Source organism: Falco naumanni, chromosome 4, assembly GCF_017639655.2.
Source record: "Falco naumanni isolate bFalNau1 chromosome 4, bFalNau1.pat, whole genome shotgun sequence".
Lineage (NCBI taxonomy): Eukaryota > Metazoa > Chordata > Aves > Falconiformes > Falconidae > Falco > Falco naumanni.
In genome coordinates, this window is record NC_054057.1 from 29,629,773 (window position 1) to 29,650,920 (window position 21,148).

Below are 21,148 nucleotides of genomic sequence, written 5' to 3' on the forward strand. Positions count from 1 at the left end.
AGCTCAAATATCTATGGCTAGAAAGACAAAATACAGTCCAAAGAAGCAAGTTCTTTTGGCTGTGTCTGCAGCAGTAAATTAAGCTGTGCCAGGAAACATTCCCAGGCAGAGGAACGCAATCCTCTGTACTGTTAAATTGCTAAAGTGGTCCTTCACACTGTTTTGGCTGAGCAGCAACTAGCACTCTCCTAAACAACTCCCAGACATGGTTTGGTCACTGGCATGGGCCAGGGAGCATTCCTGGTAGTATGAACATGGGTCTTTCCATGCCAGTTGGCCGCAGTGGTGGAGAACAGTCTCAGGCACATTTTATTTTGAAGATACAGCTTTGAGTACCCCAGTTAAACCTTGTTATGATTTTACCAAGTTGTATTTTAAAAACGTTATATATGGGGACAATATTAGCAATATATATAGGTAATACATTAAGTTTAGATTAACCTGCCTAGATTAATCTATTAACTGCAGCAAGCACGGTGTCAGCCCGACACGTATGACTTCCATCATCCCATGCCCTGTTAGAGACGACGGTTCTCTGTGCACTTGGCCAGCCCCCTTTCCAGGGCCAGAGATCTGAGCTGTGTGAGGGGTTAATCCATACCACATGATTTAGGAACCACATTTTGCTCCCTGCTATAGATAACAAAGATTGTATAGATATAAATTGTTCATTTTCATAAGGGTTTCTTGTTAGATTAAGAAAACAGGGAGGGCCCCCTGGCACAAGCCTGTGGCTAAGGATATACACATTGCAAGGTAACAAGATCTGAGCTACCTCTGACTGAACTAGCTTTGATCCTGAAACTCCTCATCAGACAAAGAGTGGGACTGCAGCCCTCTTGTGGGACTGTTTCAGTAACAGGGAAAAAAGAAGGTTCACAGTTACGGCGGAAGATTTCCTAAGCAGCTATTGCAGGTTGCTGTTCCCTAAGCAGCCTTTCAGATATGGTGCATGAGGCAGTGCATGTGGCAAAACGTGACCAGTGATCTCCCCACTCTTCCCGACAGAAACCATGGGAAATTATATTAGAAATTATATTAAGAAATACTAATGTCCATGCGAGGGCATTCAGAAGCTAGTAAAAGAGACAGTGCGATTGCCTGTGGTGGTTTGACTCCACATCCTCAGTGTGATATATTCCAGAATGCAGCTGAATCGTGGCCTATTTTTCTTGAATAATGCAATAACTGCTCCTTTAGTGACACAAGTCATAAATTCAGCTGAATAACTTTTCTAAAGAATCAGAGCACTAATTAAGTGAATCACCACAGCTTTCCTTATTTTGAAAAGTGAGCAGATTTAAGGATACATTTGATGTCAAGCAAGTGCTAGAGAATTCAGTGAAGCAAAGGACAGACTGCATATAAAATATAATCCTGTCTTTAGCTACATAAAAGGATCAAGATAAACACCAGATCTATGCACCAACTTCACACTGAGGTTCCTTAAAGTTCTGTCATTAGAGTTCACATTTTGACAGCTTGTTTCACATTCCAGCCTCATTTCAAAGCACACAATGGGACTCAAATTTAACGGAATGCAGTTCGACACGAAGTGACTTCTGCCCTCTCTGCCCACTCACTGGCTTTTGTAAAGAGTTAGTAGACTATATTTCTGTTTTTGAAATTGTAGAATTGTAAGAAGGAACTTTAAATCTTCCAGAAAACTATTGGACTGCATGCACCTCAGACTAACCTATATCACTTTTCCTATTTACATCTTTTGCAGATCCACATGATTTACTGTTCAGCAATACCTGTTTATTACTGAAGAAAGCAATACACAGCAGCACATTGCATTTTACTTATTTTCTCTCTTTTTGTCTTTTCTTTATAACACAAGTCCTGAGTCAAGAAGGTAACTAGGCCTTATTTGAGTGAAGCACTAGGCTGTGTGAGTTACTCATTAACTATGTGATCCCACCAGTGAAACCACTTGTGATATGTGGGCTTAAGAGCCTTGCTGAAAGAAAGTCTTCTTGAAGATTGAATGAATTATCCAAACTAAAAAAAAATTAGCCTGTTAGAGTGCTGCCATCTAGTTAGACGAGTGTATACAACAAATCCCTTTATAGTGCTTGCAATACCTCACTGCCCAGTATGCTGGGCTACCTGCAGAAAATCTTTGTGGACAGTGACTAATAGCTTAGCAAAGGGACCTATTGTACCAATTCCTTTGGCTTTGTAAAAACCTAACTAAAATAAAGAAAAATAATTAAGAAAACAGAGCATAAGAGCCCTGGCAGTTTTGAGATCCTGCAAAACATAAGCAATTTTGTGTTGAACTTTGTTAACTTGTGCTGAAATGCACTAAACACCTTCAATTGCCACAGGCTTCTGCAGAAGTTGACAGTGCTGCACAACTTATGGGAAGTAGTGAATGGGAAGAAAAAGCTGTTTTCCAGTAACCCAAGCATGAACCTCAGAGCTCGTATCTGATTTAAGCATGATGTTTTAATATGCAATTTTGTGAGGGAAATCAAAGCAGAAGAAAGTTCCACATTTGCTCTGATATTATCTAGAAGATTGACTTGAATGTCTTAGGTTTTGACATGGTACCCATTGTACACGAGGCAAATGAAAACACTATGAAAATAGACTTTAGAATCTGAAATAAGACAAGATGCAATGTGCTTATGGAGTTATACAAACTGCATCTAAAAAAAAAAGCAGCTTCCTATGTTACTACAAAAGTAAAATCCTGAGCTGCTTGAAAAAGTTAAGAACTGTGCTATTGAAAGGACTGTACTTGCCATTTGACTACTGCTTGTCTACCTTCCTATATCAAGGTGAGGAACACAGTCATGTCTGGATTTGTTATTATGGTGCATGCAGATAAATGACTTTCATTGTTTAAATTCTTTTTCTCTGATTAGGACGTGTGCTTTCCTAAAACGCATGTTAATATTGTCAGTTAAGTACAAATAATTCCTAAGACAAATTACTCTCATTACAGAAGTAAGACAGATTTAGGATTTAATAAATTTGCCATTTACTTTAACAAGTCAAGTATCTCGTCTTCAGTTTTTATTACCTCGCACTTGTTTAGCAGCCCAGTTTCTTGCAGCCTTGACCAGATGCTTTGGATCCTTCCAGCATGTTCTGGGTGATTAGCATAGTTGCCACACATACACTGGTGCTTCAGCATCAGACTGTCATACACAACACCTTCAGCACAAAGACAGCACAATAAGAAACAGTAAGTGAAACAAATGCAAGTTATACTGTTTTGTGTCATGCATGCTATAACAAAACTGGATTTTATTTGAGAGTTAGAGCAAGATGAAAATTCTGGATCTTAATTTCCCTTTCCTCTGGGAGACTTTGAATTTTGACCTACAATGTACATCTTGTGATGTTGATAAGGCAAAAATGAATTCTCAAGAAATTATACTAAAAAATACAATTAACTGTAAAGAAGAAAGGAAATTGGTGGTATCTTGTTAAAGCTTTTATGGCTAGAAAAAAATCAGACCTGTTAGTGAATCACTTGTTTTCTCTTTCTCTGGTGGATAAGGTCAATTAAAGCTGTTAACCTGTATATAACAAGAAAAATGTATATATTTATAATAATAATATATAAATATATTATTATAAATAAATTTATATAAAAATATATCTATATATTTATATATTTAAAAATAATAAAAAATATATATTTATAGCAGTGTATGGAAAATCATTCAGAAAAACCTTTTCTAAAATACATTTTAAAATAGTACTTGCACTGCTTAAATAATACTATATTAATTCCAGATCTCAAAGCATATCAGATTAAAGTTTCAGAGAGTTGCAGTAGTGTCATCTAGAGTCTTTTTTCATTAAAAAGAAAAGTTCCACTCACTACTCAAGACCAAATTCTGTTGTTAGACTGCAATGCAAGGTTACTTTTGAATTTTCTACACTCATTTATTTAAGGACAGGATAGCTTTATACAGAAGAGCTATCAATATCACATTGTTCTATCTGTGTATGGTGAGTAAAAGAGAGATGTTAGAGAGCAGGCTCAAGCTAAACTCAATTTTTAAGGCTTTCAAACCAAGTCTGAAACGCTGAAAAATTATTTTGTTTATTTGCTTGCTGTTTGCATTTCCCTCAGAAGCATCTGGAACAAAAAATATTTTCCTTACCCCTGTGAACCATTTTCATTTAGGAAACATTTGCATTTTTCTTCCTCTTACAGTTGAAAGGGTCTCAAATTACCAATTTCTCCAAGCTGCAAAACTTGGCATTCAAAACCTCTTTCTTATATGCCACCACTACTGGGGATGCCAACACAGTTCTGGGAAGATTGTGTTAGCCTGCTACTGAAAAGTCAGTCAGTGAAGAAGATACAAAATTAAAGTCCAGATTCAACAACATGCTCAATACACCCTTATTTAGCAAGGATCTTGAATGGATATAAAGTGTTTAAAAACTCTAATGAATGAAAGTCTATATACATTGTGGATGATGCAAAGTTCAGGTTCTGAGATAATTTAGTTAGAAGTCAGCCAGAAATTACACTGCTCTAGAAATGTTTATGCTGCCATATTTCTTAGCTCATTCACTTTAGTACTGATCCTTTGGGTTCTTGCTATTTAAGCCAAAATGATAATACTATTACGTTTAGCTTAAGGAGAACACAAACATAATGCCTATGTGCAGCATGACTAAGTTTATGCTAAATGATTATCTAACAAACGAAATAGTTCATTAGCAATACATTTCTTGTATTTAGTTTCTTGGTTTGTTTTCTTTTAAAGAAAAATAAAAGGATTGGTGAAAATCTGGAGCTAATAAACTAATGCAGCTTAAAATCTCTGCTGGCATTGTCAAAACAGTTAATAATTTCCTTTTTCTGCAGTTATTTTCATTGTACTGTTTATAAGCTTTGTCGCTGTATCATCACGTCTTAGAAGTTATTTGAAATAGCAAGTATGCACACAAATAACTTCATGCACACATAGCTTGCTTTCCTTTTCTTGGCATACAAAGTTTTAAATTCTATAGTCTGTTGCATACCCAGATTGTACAGTTTGCCAGTGTTCATTATACTATTAGATAAGAAAACTTTTCCTCCCACCACCTGCTCAAAAGAGAAAGTGTTTAGATGCTAAACATACATGCATCAGAGCTTTCCAGAAGTATTTAGGCAAAGTAGGCAGTTATATCCAATGGATTGAAATGGAAACACTTGTTAAATGTTAAAAAAATTATCTAAAAGTGTCTCCTGCCTGCCACTCTTCCAATGAATCTTTCTATCTAAATACCAGTGCTTCCTACAGGCTTAGTTTGCTGTTCCAGGCTGAAGTTAATATAAATATATATATATATATATATATATATATATATATATATATATATATATATATATAAAATGTGTGTGTACAACTATGCTATTATTATGCATAATCAAGGTGTTATGTAATAATGACACTTTCTGAAGACCTTTAACAGGATTGCAACTAAACAATGGTTTTGAAGTGAAATGCTGAAACTGAGTAATCAAAATGCCTCCTGTGGTTGACATAGATACAAACATCCCTTTCTTAGTATGTTAGCATTTTTCCCAAAATAGAATATAACTAAAAATTTAATTTTATTGTACGTGAATTATTTTGTCTGAATAAAAAAAATCAGTTTAATTGGGTCAGGTCAGTATGGCACGACAGAAACATCTGCTCCAAGCTTTTAAATACTGATATTCACACCACTTATTGTAAAATTTATTTCTAACAGGATTAATTGACTTAAGAGAAGACTGAAATATATGTTTTCATTTATTGCAAGCATCTAAATTGATTTAGGATGTGCAAGTCATTCAGATGTGTGGCTGCTGCTCATACAGCACATGTGCTTGGTACAATACCACAATGCAGCAGTAGAGCTTACTGCTAAAAATAGCCTGTAGGATTTCCCTAAGAGGATTCAGCCAATAATCTCCCCACCCCCACAAAAAGAGAGAGAGAGGGAGACAACTGTTTTCAATTGCAGACTGCTGTGAAATATTAATAAAAGATGGTTATTCTGTCTCTCCAGAACAAATGCCTACAGCCAGATTCTGCTCTCAGATTCCTTGTGTAAATCTGAGCAGCTCCACTGAGACTGGTGGATTTATTCTGGATTTACACCAATATTACTGAGGTCAGAATGTGGCCCTGATGACAGTCTGGAATGGTGGCATCATTGAACCATATAATGACAGAGGACACAGGACAAAAGAACCTGAATTTGCATTAAGTCAGAAAAAACAGGGTCTTCCTGGTGGGGACTCCCTAACATTCATTCTTTTCCAAAATACATTATTTGGGCCACCTTCTTTTGATAATATTTTAAACAGAGGGGAGAGCAAAAGACCTAAAAATTGTTTGCTAACAGCATGCTTTGAAGAAGTGGAAATGCCCTGAACAATAGTACCAGTAGGAAAACCCAAGGGAAGAATATCTAATAAATTATTCAGAAGAAAAACCTGAACTCAGTAGTGTCAAATGTTTTGTAAGCCACCTAAATGAACATCAAGTAGCCTTTATATTTTTTCCATACTGTGTATATATTGCATAGCACTCTCACAGCCATCAGCATTGTGATTCTCTTCAGATATTTAGTTAAGAATATTTTCTCTCTTGACCCACAAAAATATAGGCTCATTTTGATCCCCATATAATATTCTGTCACAATTTTCCTTCCACTTTTTTTCTCTTCCAAGAATATCATGTCTTTAAAAGGGGGGGGGGGGGGGGGGGGGGGGGGGGGGGAACCCAGTAAGAAATAATTCAAGGCAGAGAGGTGTTTTTACATTAATTTCTAAAGTCTGAATTTTATCTCACTTCATGCTGTACTAGAATTTTCTCCCTTTCCACCCACCCATTCCTTCCTTCCATGCTGTTAAAAATGGTAGTGTTTTAACTGCTGTGGGCAATGGCTGGTTGCATCTTGTGTTTTTTAAAGGAGCAAATCATAGCATCACCAGATAACTCAGGTTGGCAGGGACCACCAGAGGTCTGAGTCCAACCCTCTGCTCAGAACATGTCAGTATTATGATCAAACCAGGGTGCTCAGGGCTTTCATCCCAAAAGATTTTTGAAAGGCTGTATAAGAATAAACAAAAACTAGGTCCAGGATTCTTTCTTTCCACTAACCTACGAGTAAATGCTAGGACACTATAAGCCTTAGCAATCAGACTGAAACAGCAGCCTTTACATTTGTAACTCTAGTCAACTTTCCTGGTGGAACTGCAGATTTTTGAACATGACATTGAAGCCTACACACAGTGAGCTAACTTTTGATGTGCTCTGTGAATCTTTTAGGATGAGTTTATAATGTTTTGGGGACTCTATGAACCACAACTAGAAAAATAGTGGCCTGGTTTAATAATCCTGTGTATACACAGCTTGGTTTTTTGCAGAAATTCATGGAAAGTGAATTAGCATATTTCTTTCTGTACAGTCTGAATGTTTGTTACCCAACAAGTGGAATTCCTAAATTGACAGTGTTTTTACAGAAGAAGAAATCATGTCTTTCATTTTCAAACATCATCTTGCATCCATTTACCCACTTCAAGTGCTTTAAAAGATGATCTCTTGCAGGTTTTTTTTTCTTTAAAATACTAAATTTTTGCTTTCAAATTCACATTCTAATTGGAAAGATGGGAGAGCACGCTGTCTTGCGCAGTCGAATACGGTGTCAATTAAGGACTGCATCCTATATCAATCCATGGTCATGGCCTGAAGAGCTATAAGCTTTCAGGGCATGGCAAGGTCTGCCAGCTGATGTGAAGGAAATAATACTTCTGGCAGAAACCTGAATAAACAGTATCTCCAGGTATTCATTTCTCCCTTCTGGTGCATAGAGTAAGTGAATCTTCACTTCTAACAATGATGTAATGTTATATTGAGACTCAGGCTTTTAAAAACATGGACCCTCTGGCAAGGTTGATTACCCATAATAAGAAATGGGGTTTCTGTAGTCCTTTTTCTTCCTTTCACTGAGGATTTTGAGGGTTCCAATCATTCTGCTTTGGACAGCCCAGGCCATACCAGTAGGAGGTGGTCCCTGAGTGACTCGACTGTCCATGGCCTGACCATAAAACCTTCCTCTGTAGACTCCACACAACTGCCTGAAGACACCAAGGTTGAAGCCAGCATCACCTTCTAGTCATGGCTACGGCTTTGCTCTTTCTGTAGGAGAAGCAATGCTGTAGCATAAACTGACTTGTCAAATGAAGACGTTGAGAAATATATTACAGCTTTCCTACTTGGTGGTGGTCTTTCTTCAACTTATTGGCGGTCTCTTTACAAAACAGGCAACAAGAACATGGAGAAAAGAACCAGAGGATAGGGAAATGAAAGAAAGAGCTATAATGACTTAAAGGCACCAAAAAATGCACCTGTTGCTATATTGCCAGAGCCAGTCAATGATAATAATTTATGACTGTGTGAATATTAACCTTGTGATTTATCAGCTGCACTGCTTGACTTGATGCCAGTACAGTGTCATAAAACCAAGGAACAGTAAGGCTAAAACTGAATGCATTGCTGCAGGAGGTATTTGAGGTATTTAAGTCTGTTGATCCTACATGAACAAACGCATTTGCCCTGCCTATTAAAAGCAGTCTTTAGAGAATCCTACCAGTCGTGTAGACGTGCTGACTGGGCTGGTCCATGTCTGGGTGAGGTAATGTGGAATCATCGGGGGAAGACGGGGTCCTAGACACTGGTCGATGTTTATCTAATCCCGCCATGCCAACTGTAGCCATCTGAGCCTGGTAGATTTGCAACTGGTGGACATGCTGATGGGCCAGGAACTCCTGTTTCCAAGAAAACAGCACAGTAGAAAGAAATGTGAGACGGGATCAAGTAAGACACTGAGGGAAACATGTCAACAAATTAAGTTCATTAGGTCAGGGCTGTAATAAACAGTGTGGAAAAAAACAACCCCAACAACTCACACCTAAGACCTAGTCAATAAATCCATTCAACAGATGTTTTCACACTGACAGTGTGAGCTGCTGACTTTGCTGGAGAGTAGGTGATGGCAGGCAACCTGTCAGTTCTCCCTGACAAAGGAAAAGATGGATTCACATGCAAAGACTTATAAAAGACAACAGTTTTTCTAATATATTGAATGCATAATATGATAGAATATACATTTTATGACCCTACACAAATATAAATAAAATATTCCTACAGCACTGAACGTTAAAAACAGTGTCGTTACTACTCAGTAGCAAATTCACAGACCAACTGTGTGTCAAATTTCTCGAGTACTCAGTTCCCAGAAATCCCTGGAAAACAGGAACAATTTGCACATAGGTTTTCACAAATCATTTAGAAATTCAGGAATTTAACATGAGATCCCACTTAGGGGTCATCTTTTTTTTTGTCATAACTGCTGCTAGCTATAGGCAGTGCCAAGCACTTCAGGAAAGGTAGGCAGGTGTGAAAAGACTGGGACAGAGAAGAAAGGGAGATTTCCTCCTCTGTTTTCTTTGTCAACAGATGGTGACTTTTGCTGACATGACAAAGACTGAAACTTTCTGAAGTCAGTAGAAACCTTGGCATTCACTCACTCCACAGGGTAGGATTACTTTGCAAGCCTTTTTCTTTCTGTTTTTCTTTTTTGTGCATATAGTCCTAGAACCTCAACAGGAAGTGATTGTAAGAGAGAGATTTCCAAACCGCTTTGCAATATAAGTTCAGCTGAAATTCATACTTCTGTCTTGAAACTGCAGACTCTCTTTATCCTTACGTGGACTTGAACACATATATGCAGGAATATATATGGTATATATATGGCTTATTTTGGTTGTTTTGGTATTTTCTTAAATAACCCAGAAACAATTAGCAGTGCTGTATGCTGTAGCTTGGGACAGAAGCTCAGAGGTCTGGCCTGGCTAAGGAAGGATTGTTGTGTGCACAGAGAGGTGAAGCCAAGTTCAGGCTGTGCGAGAAGGCAGGTGGGAGTACCTAGGAGTACCCCAGCACATTGCACATTGCAAAATGAATCCACAGCTCAAGGGAAGTGAGAATGTTTACCCTGCATGTAAAAAAAAAAAAAAAAAAAAAAAAAAAAAAAAAAAAGAGGCCTTTGTGAAATTGAGTTCTCATCAATAACAGCTGAAATGAGAACAAATACTTTAAAAGGCAGCCTCAAAACCCACATTAATATATAAGGTCACCACTTCAGTGAAAAGACATAAGGTCATGGGAAGGCTAAATCACCTGGGACCTTGTCATAAGTGACTAAATAAATTGAGAAAATACGAGTAAGCAAAAATAAGTTTTACAAGAAGTGTCTTGGTTTGGTGTGATTAAAGCATTCCCCTTTCTTTAAATACAGTCTCTGACTTCTCCTATTGCTTTTTTAATGTATGATTACAGGATGTTCTTGGAAATACCTTGAGGTATCTGAAGAGATGTGTGTATCCCCTTTCGTTATGAACATAACATTCAGGCATTCTTCCCTGAAATGCCTAAGTGCCTTGGTTTTATTTAGTTTAATTATTGTAATTGTGATAGATTTTGAGAGGAGGTATTTTTTATGCTCCTAGGCATACACATCTTTTGTAACCTTTGCTGGGAGTGCGTGTAATTGAAGAGAAGTGAAGAATGCATGGGTGCTACTGTGTCAAGTATTTTCCTTATGGAGAACAGAAGCAGATAAATTCCTTTGTGAGGGTTCAACATTCACTTTCCTCAATGCTGGCTTAGTGCTCAATAAACGAGGCACAGGAAATATTTTGCTGTCTGTAGCATAATTACGCCTTGCATCCTAGGGTCAAGTGGTGACAGCAGCACTGTCTGTCTTACACTAGGGTATTCACCATCTCCTGCCTACTCTTCCACAGTATGAGAGCTGAGCAGCTTGGAAGAAGCCAAACTTGTGCCTGTAGGAGCCCTTCTTCACACAGAGCTTTATTGCCGTACATGAAATCAGAAAATAGTTGATATTTTCGCTGCTCTCCTCAACCTCGCATGCTGTATTCATTACATTAATTAAATAGCTGGTATTTGTGTAATTCTTTGATCAAGGGGATTTTTGATACTATCTTTTAGTGTCCATACTGATGATAATTCATTAGTTGAGTTCACTTTTCTGATAGTTTTGAGTACAAAAGACAAGAACGTTTTTCAAACTAGTCAGAGTGCAGCAGTGTATTCTCGTAGTCTGCATCAAACAATATTATTTAAATATACCTCTTAAGGTAATCTTGGAAATACATATATCAGTGAAAGGGCATTCATACTGTGCACACATGTTTCTATTTGGACTTTTCTCAGCGCTGGTAGACTGAGGTCTGAGCCTTCAGAATTGCTTTTTTACTTTCAGACCTGAATTTCACTTGTGCAATACCTGCACAGTCTTTTTCAGTTTGCCATTCAATCAATATCTAAAATCTAATCTGTCCAGGTCTCTGATCTGAAAAAGTCAAGTGGGTTTTGTTGTTTTTGTTTTTGTTTTTTTTTACGATGTCTTGAAGAAGACAAAAAGCAAAGTCTGGAGCACTACAAATCAGATAATTCAGGAAGATGTTCCTACCTTTGCTTATAAAAACATTACATGTTTGTGTCTGTGTAAGCAATAGAAATAACACTACTTTTCAGGCATATGAACAAAACAAGGTAATTTTTTTTAATGCTAATCAACCTGTGTGAACGTCACCCAAGAGCCAGACAGCTATATATTTCAGCAATTTGTCAAAGGCCCAAGAAGAGAGCCTGTTCTTGCTCTCCTGTATTTTCCTGCTCAACTGTGTTTTGTTTATTTCTTTCTTCCCTCCTTAAATGAAACCAGACACATAAACATGTGACATTCTGGGTATCAGCATAATCGGTCCAGGGAAGGAGAAGAAATTTGTGGATGGTTGAGTAGAAAACTGCACAACACCTGTTTTAATTTCTGAGATCAGAGAGAACTGTTTGCCTGGGAAAAACTTTTAAAATTTGTTAAAAGTGCAGTAGTTTGTCTCACAAGGTTACACTGAGGCTTGTTCTGGTGACTTCCAGATTCTTTAAATGTAATTTTAAAAAGGTATCAGCAAAGTTTGGACTTGGTAAGGTTTTAGACAAAGTTTTAGGCTAACTTCCTGATTAGGTTTCGTTTTACAGTCAACAGGCACTCATGAAATACATAGATTTTTTTCCCTGCACCTACATATTTATGCTGTGAGCATTTGAGATACTCTGTGTCACACAGACAAGTGGATTAATGTAATGAGTAATGTGGATAATCAACACGCTTATCTGGTTCCCCAAATACCCACCTGGTCTCTGGAAGGGATTAAAGCAATGCAATGAATTCATCTTCAGGTTTTATGTGCTACAGCACTGCAAACACATGTCTATCTTTCCAGCAATACGGCAAAAGCAGTATTTGCACATCTGCAGGGTTAGTGATTTGTGTGAATATATTTGGAGCATTTCTTAGGTAACCCGAGCCCTGCCTGCCCAGCGTGGAGCCTGCTAGTTCCAGGTGCCTGAGATTAGTTCATTAGTAGAGGCAGGCAATTAGGGCCTCTGCCTGAGTGAGTGGAGGACCATTCATTGTCTTCCCCAGGAACCAGCTCAGGCCCTCAGTAATTATTTTGAAGAAGGTTTTTAGAATCAGTATCTAAAGAAAAGATGACCCTTTTGGAGGCACAAAAGGTAAATATTTGTTCTCTTTTTAGTATTGCTGTAAGATTTGTTTAGGAGGAGCTGGAATTGATTTGGGTTGGTGTGAATACTACTTTCATGTAGATGTATGATTTGTACGTTCTGGTGCTCAATGTTTTGTATATTTGAGGATTTTAATGAGAGCTACTTCCTTATTTCTCTGACTGTGAGAACTGGTGACTCACAAGTGTATTATTCAGTTGGACAGTTAGATGGTCTGTGCTGGATGAAAAAGCACAGGTGAGTTGTCTATGAATGAACGGTCCTTCAAGCTGTTATGTTTTGTGTAGAGAAAATATGAGGGGTTCACTCAAAACCTTTTTTTGCCTCCCAGCAGTCTGCTTTTTAATTTAGTTGTGATATGTTTATATTTAGTTTAGTTATGGCTAAATAAATCCCAAGATTCATAGGTCTGTACTGTAATCCTAAGTGCGCATGGGCATACACACACCTCTCTAGGGTTTATGCTTTGGCTTTTTATTCATTGTGGTACAAATTCTTTTTCTCTTAAGAAATTAAAACTTTTCTACTCCTAATAGCAAGATTACTGCTTGTAGTCTGTCATATATTTGTGATCAGGTTTACAGCCCTCTGCTGTTGTGCCTCTACTGCATTCCCCTGAAGTATGAAATGTGTACTAATGTTATTAACTATTAAAAATCATTCACGTATTCCCCTGCTTCCCCTCCTTTTCCCTCCCCCAAAGACTTTCTATACTACTAACCTTACAAGGTTTTTTCCTCTCAAAGCATTTTTTGGTGGTCTATTTTCTAGTTAATTTTTCCCTATAATTTCCACATTGTTTTCTGAAAATTACTGAACTGCCCAGTTATTACTGAGGAGGAAAAATACATGTGTGCTGGAGGAAGTTTTGCCCTAAGTAAGGATGAAAACAAAAGCTGCCCAGCGGAAGACCTGCTGCTTGACAAGTACTTTCTCCAGCCCCTCCATCTGAAGGGTATTTCTGATGCTTGCTCTGCTGCCTTGTTTCTACCCCATGGCTCCTGCTGTAGGCCCTACTCCTTTGCCTTTTCCGGACCCCTGTAGCAACATGGGAGAAGGGTAACTTCAGGTCTTACAACTTGTCTTCCCTACCACATTCCTTGACTTCCTACCTTCCCAGTGCAGTTGTAGCTGAATGCATCCAAGGGATGTCCAGGCCAGCGGCTGCATCCAGCAAAAAGGATTTTGCTTGCAGCAAACAGACTAAGTCCTACTTTAAGGTCCCTATGATGGCAGCCTTGGCCCAAACCAAGGCAACATCATCCAAAGTATGAGTCAGTCAGAAATTCTAGGCACCCAGAAACCTCTCATACAGTTCAGATGTAGCTAGTTAACAGTGCTTCGGAAATCATGGACCTCACGGAAAATATTAATAGGATTGATCTTAGTTATCCCTAGAAGTGACAGGGGCAGAAAAACCTGGATAACAATGACTTCCTAAACAAGGAGTATTGGGGAAAAAAGAGCTGTAGGTAAGCAGAAGTTGTAGCACTTTTGACCCAGGAGTTTTGTGAACTACTGTTCTGCCTACTGGCCTCAAACAAAACTATAACTAGTTGCCCTCAGGAACTCAGTAAAAAGCAGTCATGAGTTTTTCTGAAAGTACTTGTGTGAACAAATGTGAAAGTGCAGGAATGGCTTATCTCTGTCAATCTGTACAACCTCAAATAGAAATTAGTCTGAGAGATCCCTGAAAGCAAATATGTTGAGAGATCTTTTAAACTGCTCTGTCACTTGGAGAAAACATGTGACCAAGAAACCCTAGTGGTACTATTCTTGACAAAACCACATGTAAAGCCACAAACTTCCATGGCCATCACTTTCAGGAAAAATCAGCATCACCGTCTGAAATAGTCAGTTACAAATTCAGAATCAATGTTTTTATGAAAAGTAAATAAATAGCAAGTATGGATACAGACACATACATTGACTAGTAAAAAAGTATTTAGAGCAAGTAAAAGCATAGGAAGAAACCAAGCAGCTAGCCTTGAGTCACCTGGATGTATTAGGTCACATATTATAAAGATGTTTATAGACTTTGGTTTTATTTTCCTGCTGTAATACAAGGAACACAGTGTTGACTAGAACATGAGTAAACAGAAATGAAGCCTTATCAGCTGAATGTTGGGTACAGCCAACAGAGCAATGGGATGAACTACACAGAGTCCTAGGCAGAGAAGACTTGCCTTGGGCAGCAAACTGCTGTTCACAGCAAAATGCCCCCATGCCCTCTGCCCTTCGCTTGCCTTCTGGAGCACTTTGGAAAGGTTTATTCCAGCTGCTGTCAAGGCAGAGCTTAGTACTTGGTGTGGCATTACTACGGTGGCTGCCCAGGTCATGGTCATCACCCTCATCCAGCTTTTCCCCCTCTGTTTCTGCAGCAGCAAAACTGTTGCTACAGAGGTTTCTGCCCCTCTCCCGTCACCCTTCCCTTCTAGGGCAGGAGCACCTTTGGATGGCAAAACATGTTATTAAAATGACAACGTTTTTGTCTAGTTAGCCAAGGAATAGGGGAAGGGCAAAGACTATTAATGGGGTGCCATGAGTGTGCTCCTTCATCAAGCCCTGTAGGAGAGGATGCGTTCCCTGCCTTGGCTTGCAAGACCAAATGTGCAAGTCAGGGCTGGGGTCACACCCCTTGCCTCTGGTTGTAGGAGATAACAGGAGGGTCAGGACCCTACCTTTTACCCCTACTGTTGAAGAGGGAGGTGGGTGAGCTGCTGACCTGCAATTTCAAAGGGAGAGATAATAAAAAATTACCTTCCTTGCATGGAGAGTTTCCAAAAATCTGAGCATCTAAACATGAATCATCCTGGTCCAATGTAGGTGAGGAATCAAGATGGCCACGTGGGCTGAAAAGTTTTCAGCTATCTTTGTGAAGGAATATGACCCAGGCAGTCATTAAGTTGAAGCCTGGCATAATTAAGAAGAAAAGAGTGATGGGAAATGGTGTCTGGGAGTGACAGCAAGGAGGGTCTTAAGGAGAGAGCACTACTAGTGGAAGGAAATTCCAAGAGTCCAGCTGAGCTGCTGGTTTCACTCCTAGTTCCTGCTCCTGTGAGACCTGCCTTCTCTACTCCTGACGTTGGCAGGTACTCGACTTCTGTCACTTCTGCTAAAGTGCTGACTCTACGGTGTGCACAGCACACATCCAAAGAGAATGCAGCACCTCCTCAAAAGCTTGCACTCCCAGCTGAATCTTTTCCTTACTTTCTGACTCTCTTGGAGATTTAATACAAATATATGAATAATTTGGGGTTCAACGAAGTGGAGAAAGGGACCATCTGAACATCTATTGTGTTGCTTCTTTTTTTTTTTTTTTTTTTTTAAACCCACCTCTTCAGAGGATTCCTGTTACTTCATTACTTTTACTAGAAATACCACAAGACTTTCCTGAAGTCATTTGGTGCTTCCAAAAAAAGAATACAGAGAAGTGCAGAAATAAAATACTAATGTGAAAATACAGTTGTTCACAAGTCTTGCCCTAATTTTCAGTATTAACAGGTATTTGCTTCTTTCACTTTGATGTGAAGAATATATAGGCTTTATAATGGCATTTAATGGTTACAATCACCTAATCCTAGCAGCTTTCCAGCAGTCATTCAGTTAAACTGATAGCTGGCCAAAACTAATTAATGAAAAATCACGTCCCACCTGTTTCATTGTTCTGGGAAATATCACCCAACTCTCTTCAACAGTATTGGCAAATCAGTTTGGTATTACTTTATGCAGATCATTTCAACCACTTCTATTTTTCTGCTGTTCATTGGAACTGTATTTTTTAGCAGACTCGTATGGTTTCTTTTTAAGTGAAGAGTCATTAGTTTGGCCTTCATGCATAAAAATAATATTCTCCAGGCTAAATTCAGCAGCATCCCAGCTGAAGATTTGTGTTTTCTGCATGCTTCAATAGATCCTGCTTTGGGTTTATAGTCAACTCTACTGAGTTCAGGATTTATTATAGAACTGATGGAAACTACTTGGGTGTGATGTATAAAGAGGAAACCTTGGGGAACCCTGCTCTTCAATATATATAGGTCCATGCACAGTAACACATTGGTGTCTAAGCATAAAATCAGGAGGGTGTATGGAAGCCCTCTATGGACACCTTCTCTCTTGCATGGAGGTACGTGAGGTCAGAACAGGGAGCATCAATGAACCAATGGTCAGCAAATATAAGAGCCATAACCAAGGTGTTTCACCAACTCTGTTATCTCTCTGTAGATCACCCCTGTAGATGACTGTATATAATGCATAAACTCCAGCAAGTGTGTGTACTGCCATTGCCCACACCAGAGCTCTTCCACACAAACCATTCATTTATGTTGCTGCCTGTGTGACAGCAGAGTTGTGACCTGATTGATACCAGACCTTTGCTGGAGGACTTCTGCCTCTCTGAAGATTTCAGAGATGTGTTACCAAATCTCACACCTTACTTTAGTGTACTTAAAATGCCAGCAGACATCCTTTCTCCAACATATTTTTAGTAAGAGTTATACAGTTTCTTAAAAAAATATGTATGTGTACACACACATTTGCAAATATCACAAAGTATTTAAAAATATTTTTCTTTCTGTGGTGCTCAGCTCTTCATTGACCTTAATACACAGAGAAATAGTAATATATAGTTAAATGGTGATATAATTTGAGAATAAAAAATGTAGGCTCTGGATATAGGAAGGATGCTGTGGATGGAAAAAAAGAAATTATCACAAAATAAATCTTTTCAGGTCTGTTCTATATACCTGTGAAATATTCTGTGTACTTGCAGAATGCTCTGTATATTTCTAGGATAAATATATTTCTGCAACAAACAAGTACAGCTTATTGTACTTTTTTTTTCATTTTATTTTGTATAAAATTAGATTACTTGTAATTTGAACAAAATTGAACTGAACATGTAAAGATTACTTTTAAATATTTCTTGAAACTAGGGACTTTCCTACTATATGCCTCTCAGCATAGGTTTTGCTGCTTTTAACAAGTAGAACTACCAGAATGGGCAGATTGAAAAGCAGGTGAGGGAGGGAAGCTTATGTCTGCTGATTTAGGAACAGCTAGAGGGTTAAAAAGAAATGTCGAGAACAGCATGTTCTAGCCTAGCACTAATTATATAACACAGACTGCAAAATAAATTCTCCAGTTTCTCATTCCTTGAGCAAATCTTGGCCCTCCAAATGCATAGTACAGTTCATAAGAGGCCATAATACTTGCTATATTTCATGGGAAGGAAGTGTTTCACAGAAAGGAAGTGTTCTTCAAAACTGCCCCCCCCCAAAAAAAAAAAAAAAAAAAAAATTGGGCTAGAGTGCTGTCACAAGGAGAGTTCTGGAAGACTGGGTGGGACTAAAAGGGAGAAGAGGAAGCGGTATTGCAAAATCCAAACAACTGAATATCATAAGCTCCAATCCCTTCCCTTATCACTCTCTCTCTTCTTTATTATAATGCTCTCAATTTTTTGCCTGTTCTTAAAAATTGAAAGGTATTTTTCTTCTATGTTTAACTGTCTTTCAGTCCTTTCTTGCCTTTATTCTTTTTCCAACAAAAGTGAAGTTTTCTATGTATTCGCATCTTCAGAAATATCAAATATTACAAGATATTACGATTACAAGAAATGGAAACAGAAAGGAAAAGAAAAACAAGGAAACAGAAAGAAAAGGAAAAGGAATACTACCTATGGAGAAATGGGGGCAGTAAGATAACTTGTCCAAGTGTAGCATTTCTGGAAGGTGATTCATTGATTTGATCATGCTACATAAGGATCTTATCACTGTGTTAGCTAACCTGATATGTTTCTCTGTCTAGAAGAAATCTTTCTGAAGTATATAGGAGTGACGTACAGGAAAAGAAACCTGAATATTTAAGAGATCAAAGGACGCAAAAATAGAGACCAAACCCTAGTCTATATTCCTCTTATGGGCTCTGGTACTCCCTACTATGATCCATGTCCTTCCTGAAACAAGTGAAAACACAACAGTCTTGGGTATATTAATTGCATTTTTCAGAACTGCCTAAATATAAGACAAACCCAACTTTCTGCTTTAGAAATTATTCTTGGAGGATTGCTGCTTAACATTTGGAATCACTATCTCTTTGTTTTAAAGGCCGTCTGAGATAGTGATGTCTCAATTTGTATATTGGGGAAGGCAGCCCTGGACATCAGCTTCATTGGCAGCGCAGTCCCTATAACACCTCCTTCAGTGTAGCCTGATGACACCTTGAGAGGAAGCTCACGTGCTGGCGATTGTCTTGGAGTTGGTGGCTGGGCAGAAAGACTGCAAGCAGTCAGGAAGGGGCAGATAAGCCAGCTGCAAAGCACAAATCTTACATCCCGAGAGTTGTGTGGGTACAGTCAAGGAGCAGAGAGCTTCAGTAATTCTCAAAAGAAAGGACCTGACAGTCAGTGGAAAAGGTAACCTCCTCCAATAACAAGTTATAAATTATAAGTAGCTCTGTTCTGGGGCCAGACTGGATTATTTACATAGATCTAAGTCTAGGTAGACACGAGGGGAACCAAGAAATTTTTTCTTGGTTTTCACTGGGGTATCTGAGAGGAAAGTTTGGCACCTCAATAGCTGCTTCTTAAAGCAATGCCCACAAAGAAAAGAGAGTGAGACTTCTTGCAGCCATACAACACTTGGAAAACATACATACTGGAAAATATTGCACCATCAATAGGCACAACTTTACTTCTAGTGAAACCTGGGAGCAGGGAGAGAGGGAATCCTGAGAACAGTCAAAGCAAAATGCTAATTTTAATGGTTGTATTTAGTTGGCCTTGTCTTGTGACAAGTTTGTTACTATGCAGATTTCCTACCTGCCACCTTCCATGGGAGGATTTTACAAAGTGAAGTTATGCAGGCAATTCCCCTTGCTTCTTACCTCTTTATTCCTAATTATGTTAGCCCTGTGTTCCCTCAAGATAACATTATAGCTGTCCCCAAATGCTCTGGATTTGGGGCCTGTGACAAATGAAATCTTGTAGTGCTTGGAAATTTTTTCTCCTATGTTGCAGAAGTGTAGTTCCTAGCATGCTGAAAACAAGGCTGTTCTTGTTTATTGTCTGACAATGGATTATTAGCTTTTAAAATATTTCATGGGCATACTTTCTTACATTTCCTTATTGTCTTCTGATAAATATATAATGTAATATTACCGGGGATGGTTTGGATTTTGGTTTGGTTTTGGTTTTGGTTTTTGTGTTTGGTGTTTGTTTGGTTTTTTTTTTGTTTTGTTTTGGTTTGTTTGTTGGTTTTGTTTGTTTGTTTGTTTTAATATATGTGTATTTACATATACTATTGCACTTACTGCTTTTTTGCTTTATTTTTGCTAGGAATGTCTTCTTTCTTCCTACATAATAACTTCTATGTATATGATGCATATACATCCCTTGTATTATGCCATCCTATCAAAGGGTATAATGAAAATAATCTGTAATTCATCTGCTACATAGAGAGTATTTTTGTGTGGAGAAATTATGAATTCAAAGTGAACAGGGATTAGAAATCCTGATTTCAAATCCTTCCTTTAACCGTTGGATAAATAGCAATTGTGTTGCATCAATAACATTCTCCACTTCTGACTTTTAATTATGAAGTCATGATGAACTGTGGCTTTCAGTGTTTCTTACTGCAACACATAGTAGCAGAGGTACAGTCAGAAGTTGTTTTGGATTGTATTGCATTTTGAAAAGGGAAGGAGAAAGAAGTTAGACCAATGAACACCATAAAATATCACAGCTTTTAGGCACTGCCCAGGCAAATGAAAGTATCCCCACTACACAGCTTTAAGCTGGATGCAAAAGAGCTCTGGACAGACAGGGTAAGTAAAGGAAGCCTGATCATCCCTATGTCCCACACAGAGCCATTGTGGTGAAGGGGCCTTTGTGTCTCAGCTGTTGTGTCTTTGGGGTCATTGGTGTCCTCAGTCTTGTTGAAAATATCCAGCGTTTATCCAGTAAGTTTAAACCTACTCAGAGGAACCAGGAGGAAATGTGATCCCATAACATGGTACATAGTGTAACATGGTGCCACAGCCAACCCTCAGGGCCACCATGAGCCCCAAAAGCACTCCAAGCCAGGGAGTGTAGAAGCACTCCCAATAGCTGGCACCCTGCCTCTGTGCCACCATTGTTGGGGTGGCCTGCAAACTCTGCTGGCCACAGGGGAGCTTCGAAAAAGATGTTGTAAAACCTATCTCAGACCCTTGGCAGAGCTGCAAATGTGGGTTGAAAGGTTTAGGGCTGGGTTCAAAGCACTGGGTTCTGCCAGCCCAGTAAAGCACGTTCCTGTTGGAACTCTGAGACAGGATGCACAGGGGGTTAATTGTACAGTCTGATTGCAATATCAACAGATATGCTAAAACATGGCATATTTAGCCAAACCAGAGAGCTAACACTATCCAGAGCCCCCATTGCAGGCAATGAGCTTCTCAGCTGCTTCCGTCTCTTTTCCAGATCCTCCTTGGACTATGGGTATTCTGTTTTTACTTTGCTACTCTCACTAGACAAA

At 38.6% G+C, this 21,148-nt stretch overlaps 1 protein-coding gene and 1 long non-coding RNA gene across 2 annotated transcripts in view; one reads left to right on the forward strand and one right to left on the reverse strand.

Moving 5' to 3' along the window:
- Window positions 1-21,148, reverse strand: part of HDAC9 (histone deacetylase 9) — a 278,058-nt gene that overhangs the window by 136,807 nt on the left and 120,103 nt on the right. The window contains exons 12-13 of the mRNA XM_040591758.1: window positions 8,611-8,788; window positions 3,035-3,168 (exon numbers count right to left, since the gene is read on the reverse strand). Coding sequence (XP_040447692.1) covers window positions 3,035-3,168; window positions 8,611-8,788 — 312 coding nt within the window. The remainder of the gene's footprint in view (window positions 1-3,034; window positions 3,169-8,610; window positions 8,789-21,148) is intronic.
- LOC121087100 overlaps window positions 12,279-21,148 on the forward strand; it is a 45,417-nt gene continuing 36,547 nt past the window's right edge. The window contains exon 1 of the long non-coding RNA XR_005827526.1: window positions 12,279-12,626. This is a non-coding gene — a long non-coding RNA (uncharacterized LOC121087100). The remainder of the gene's footprint in view (window positions 12,627-21,148) is intronic.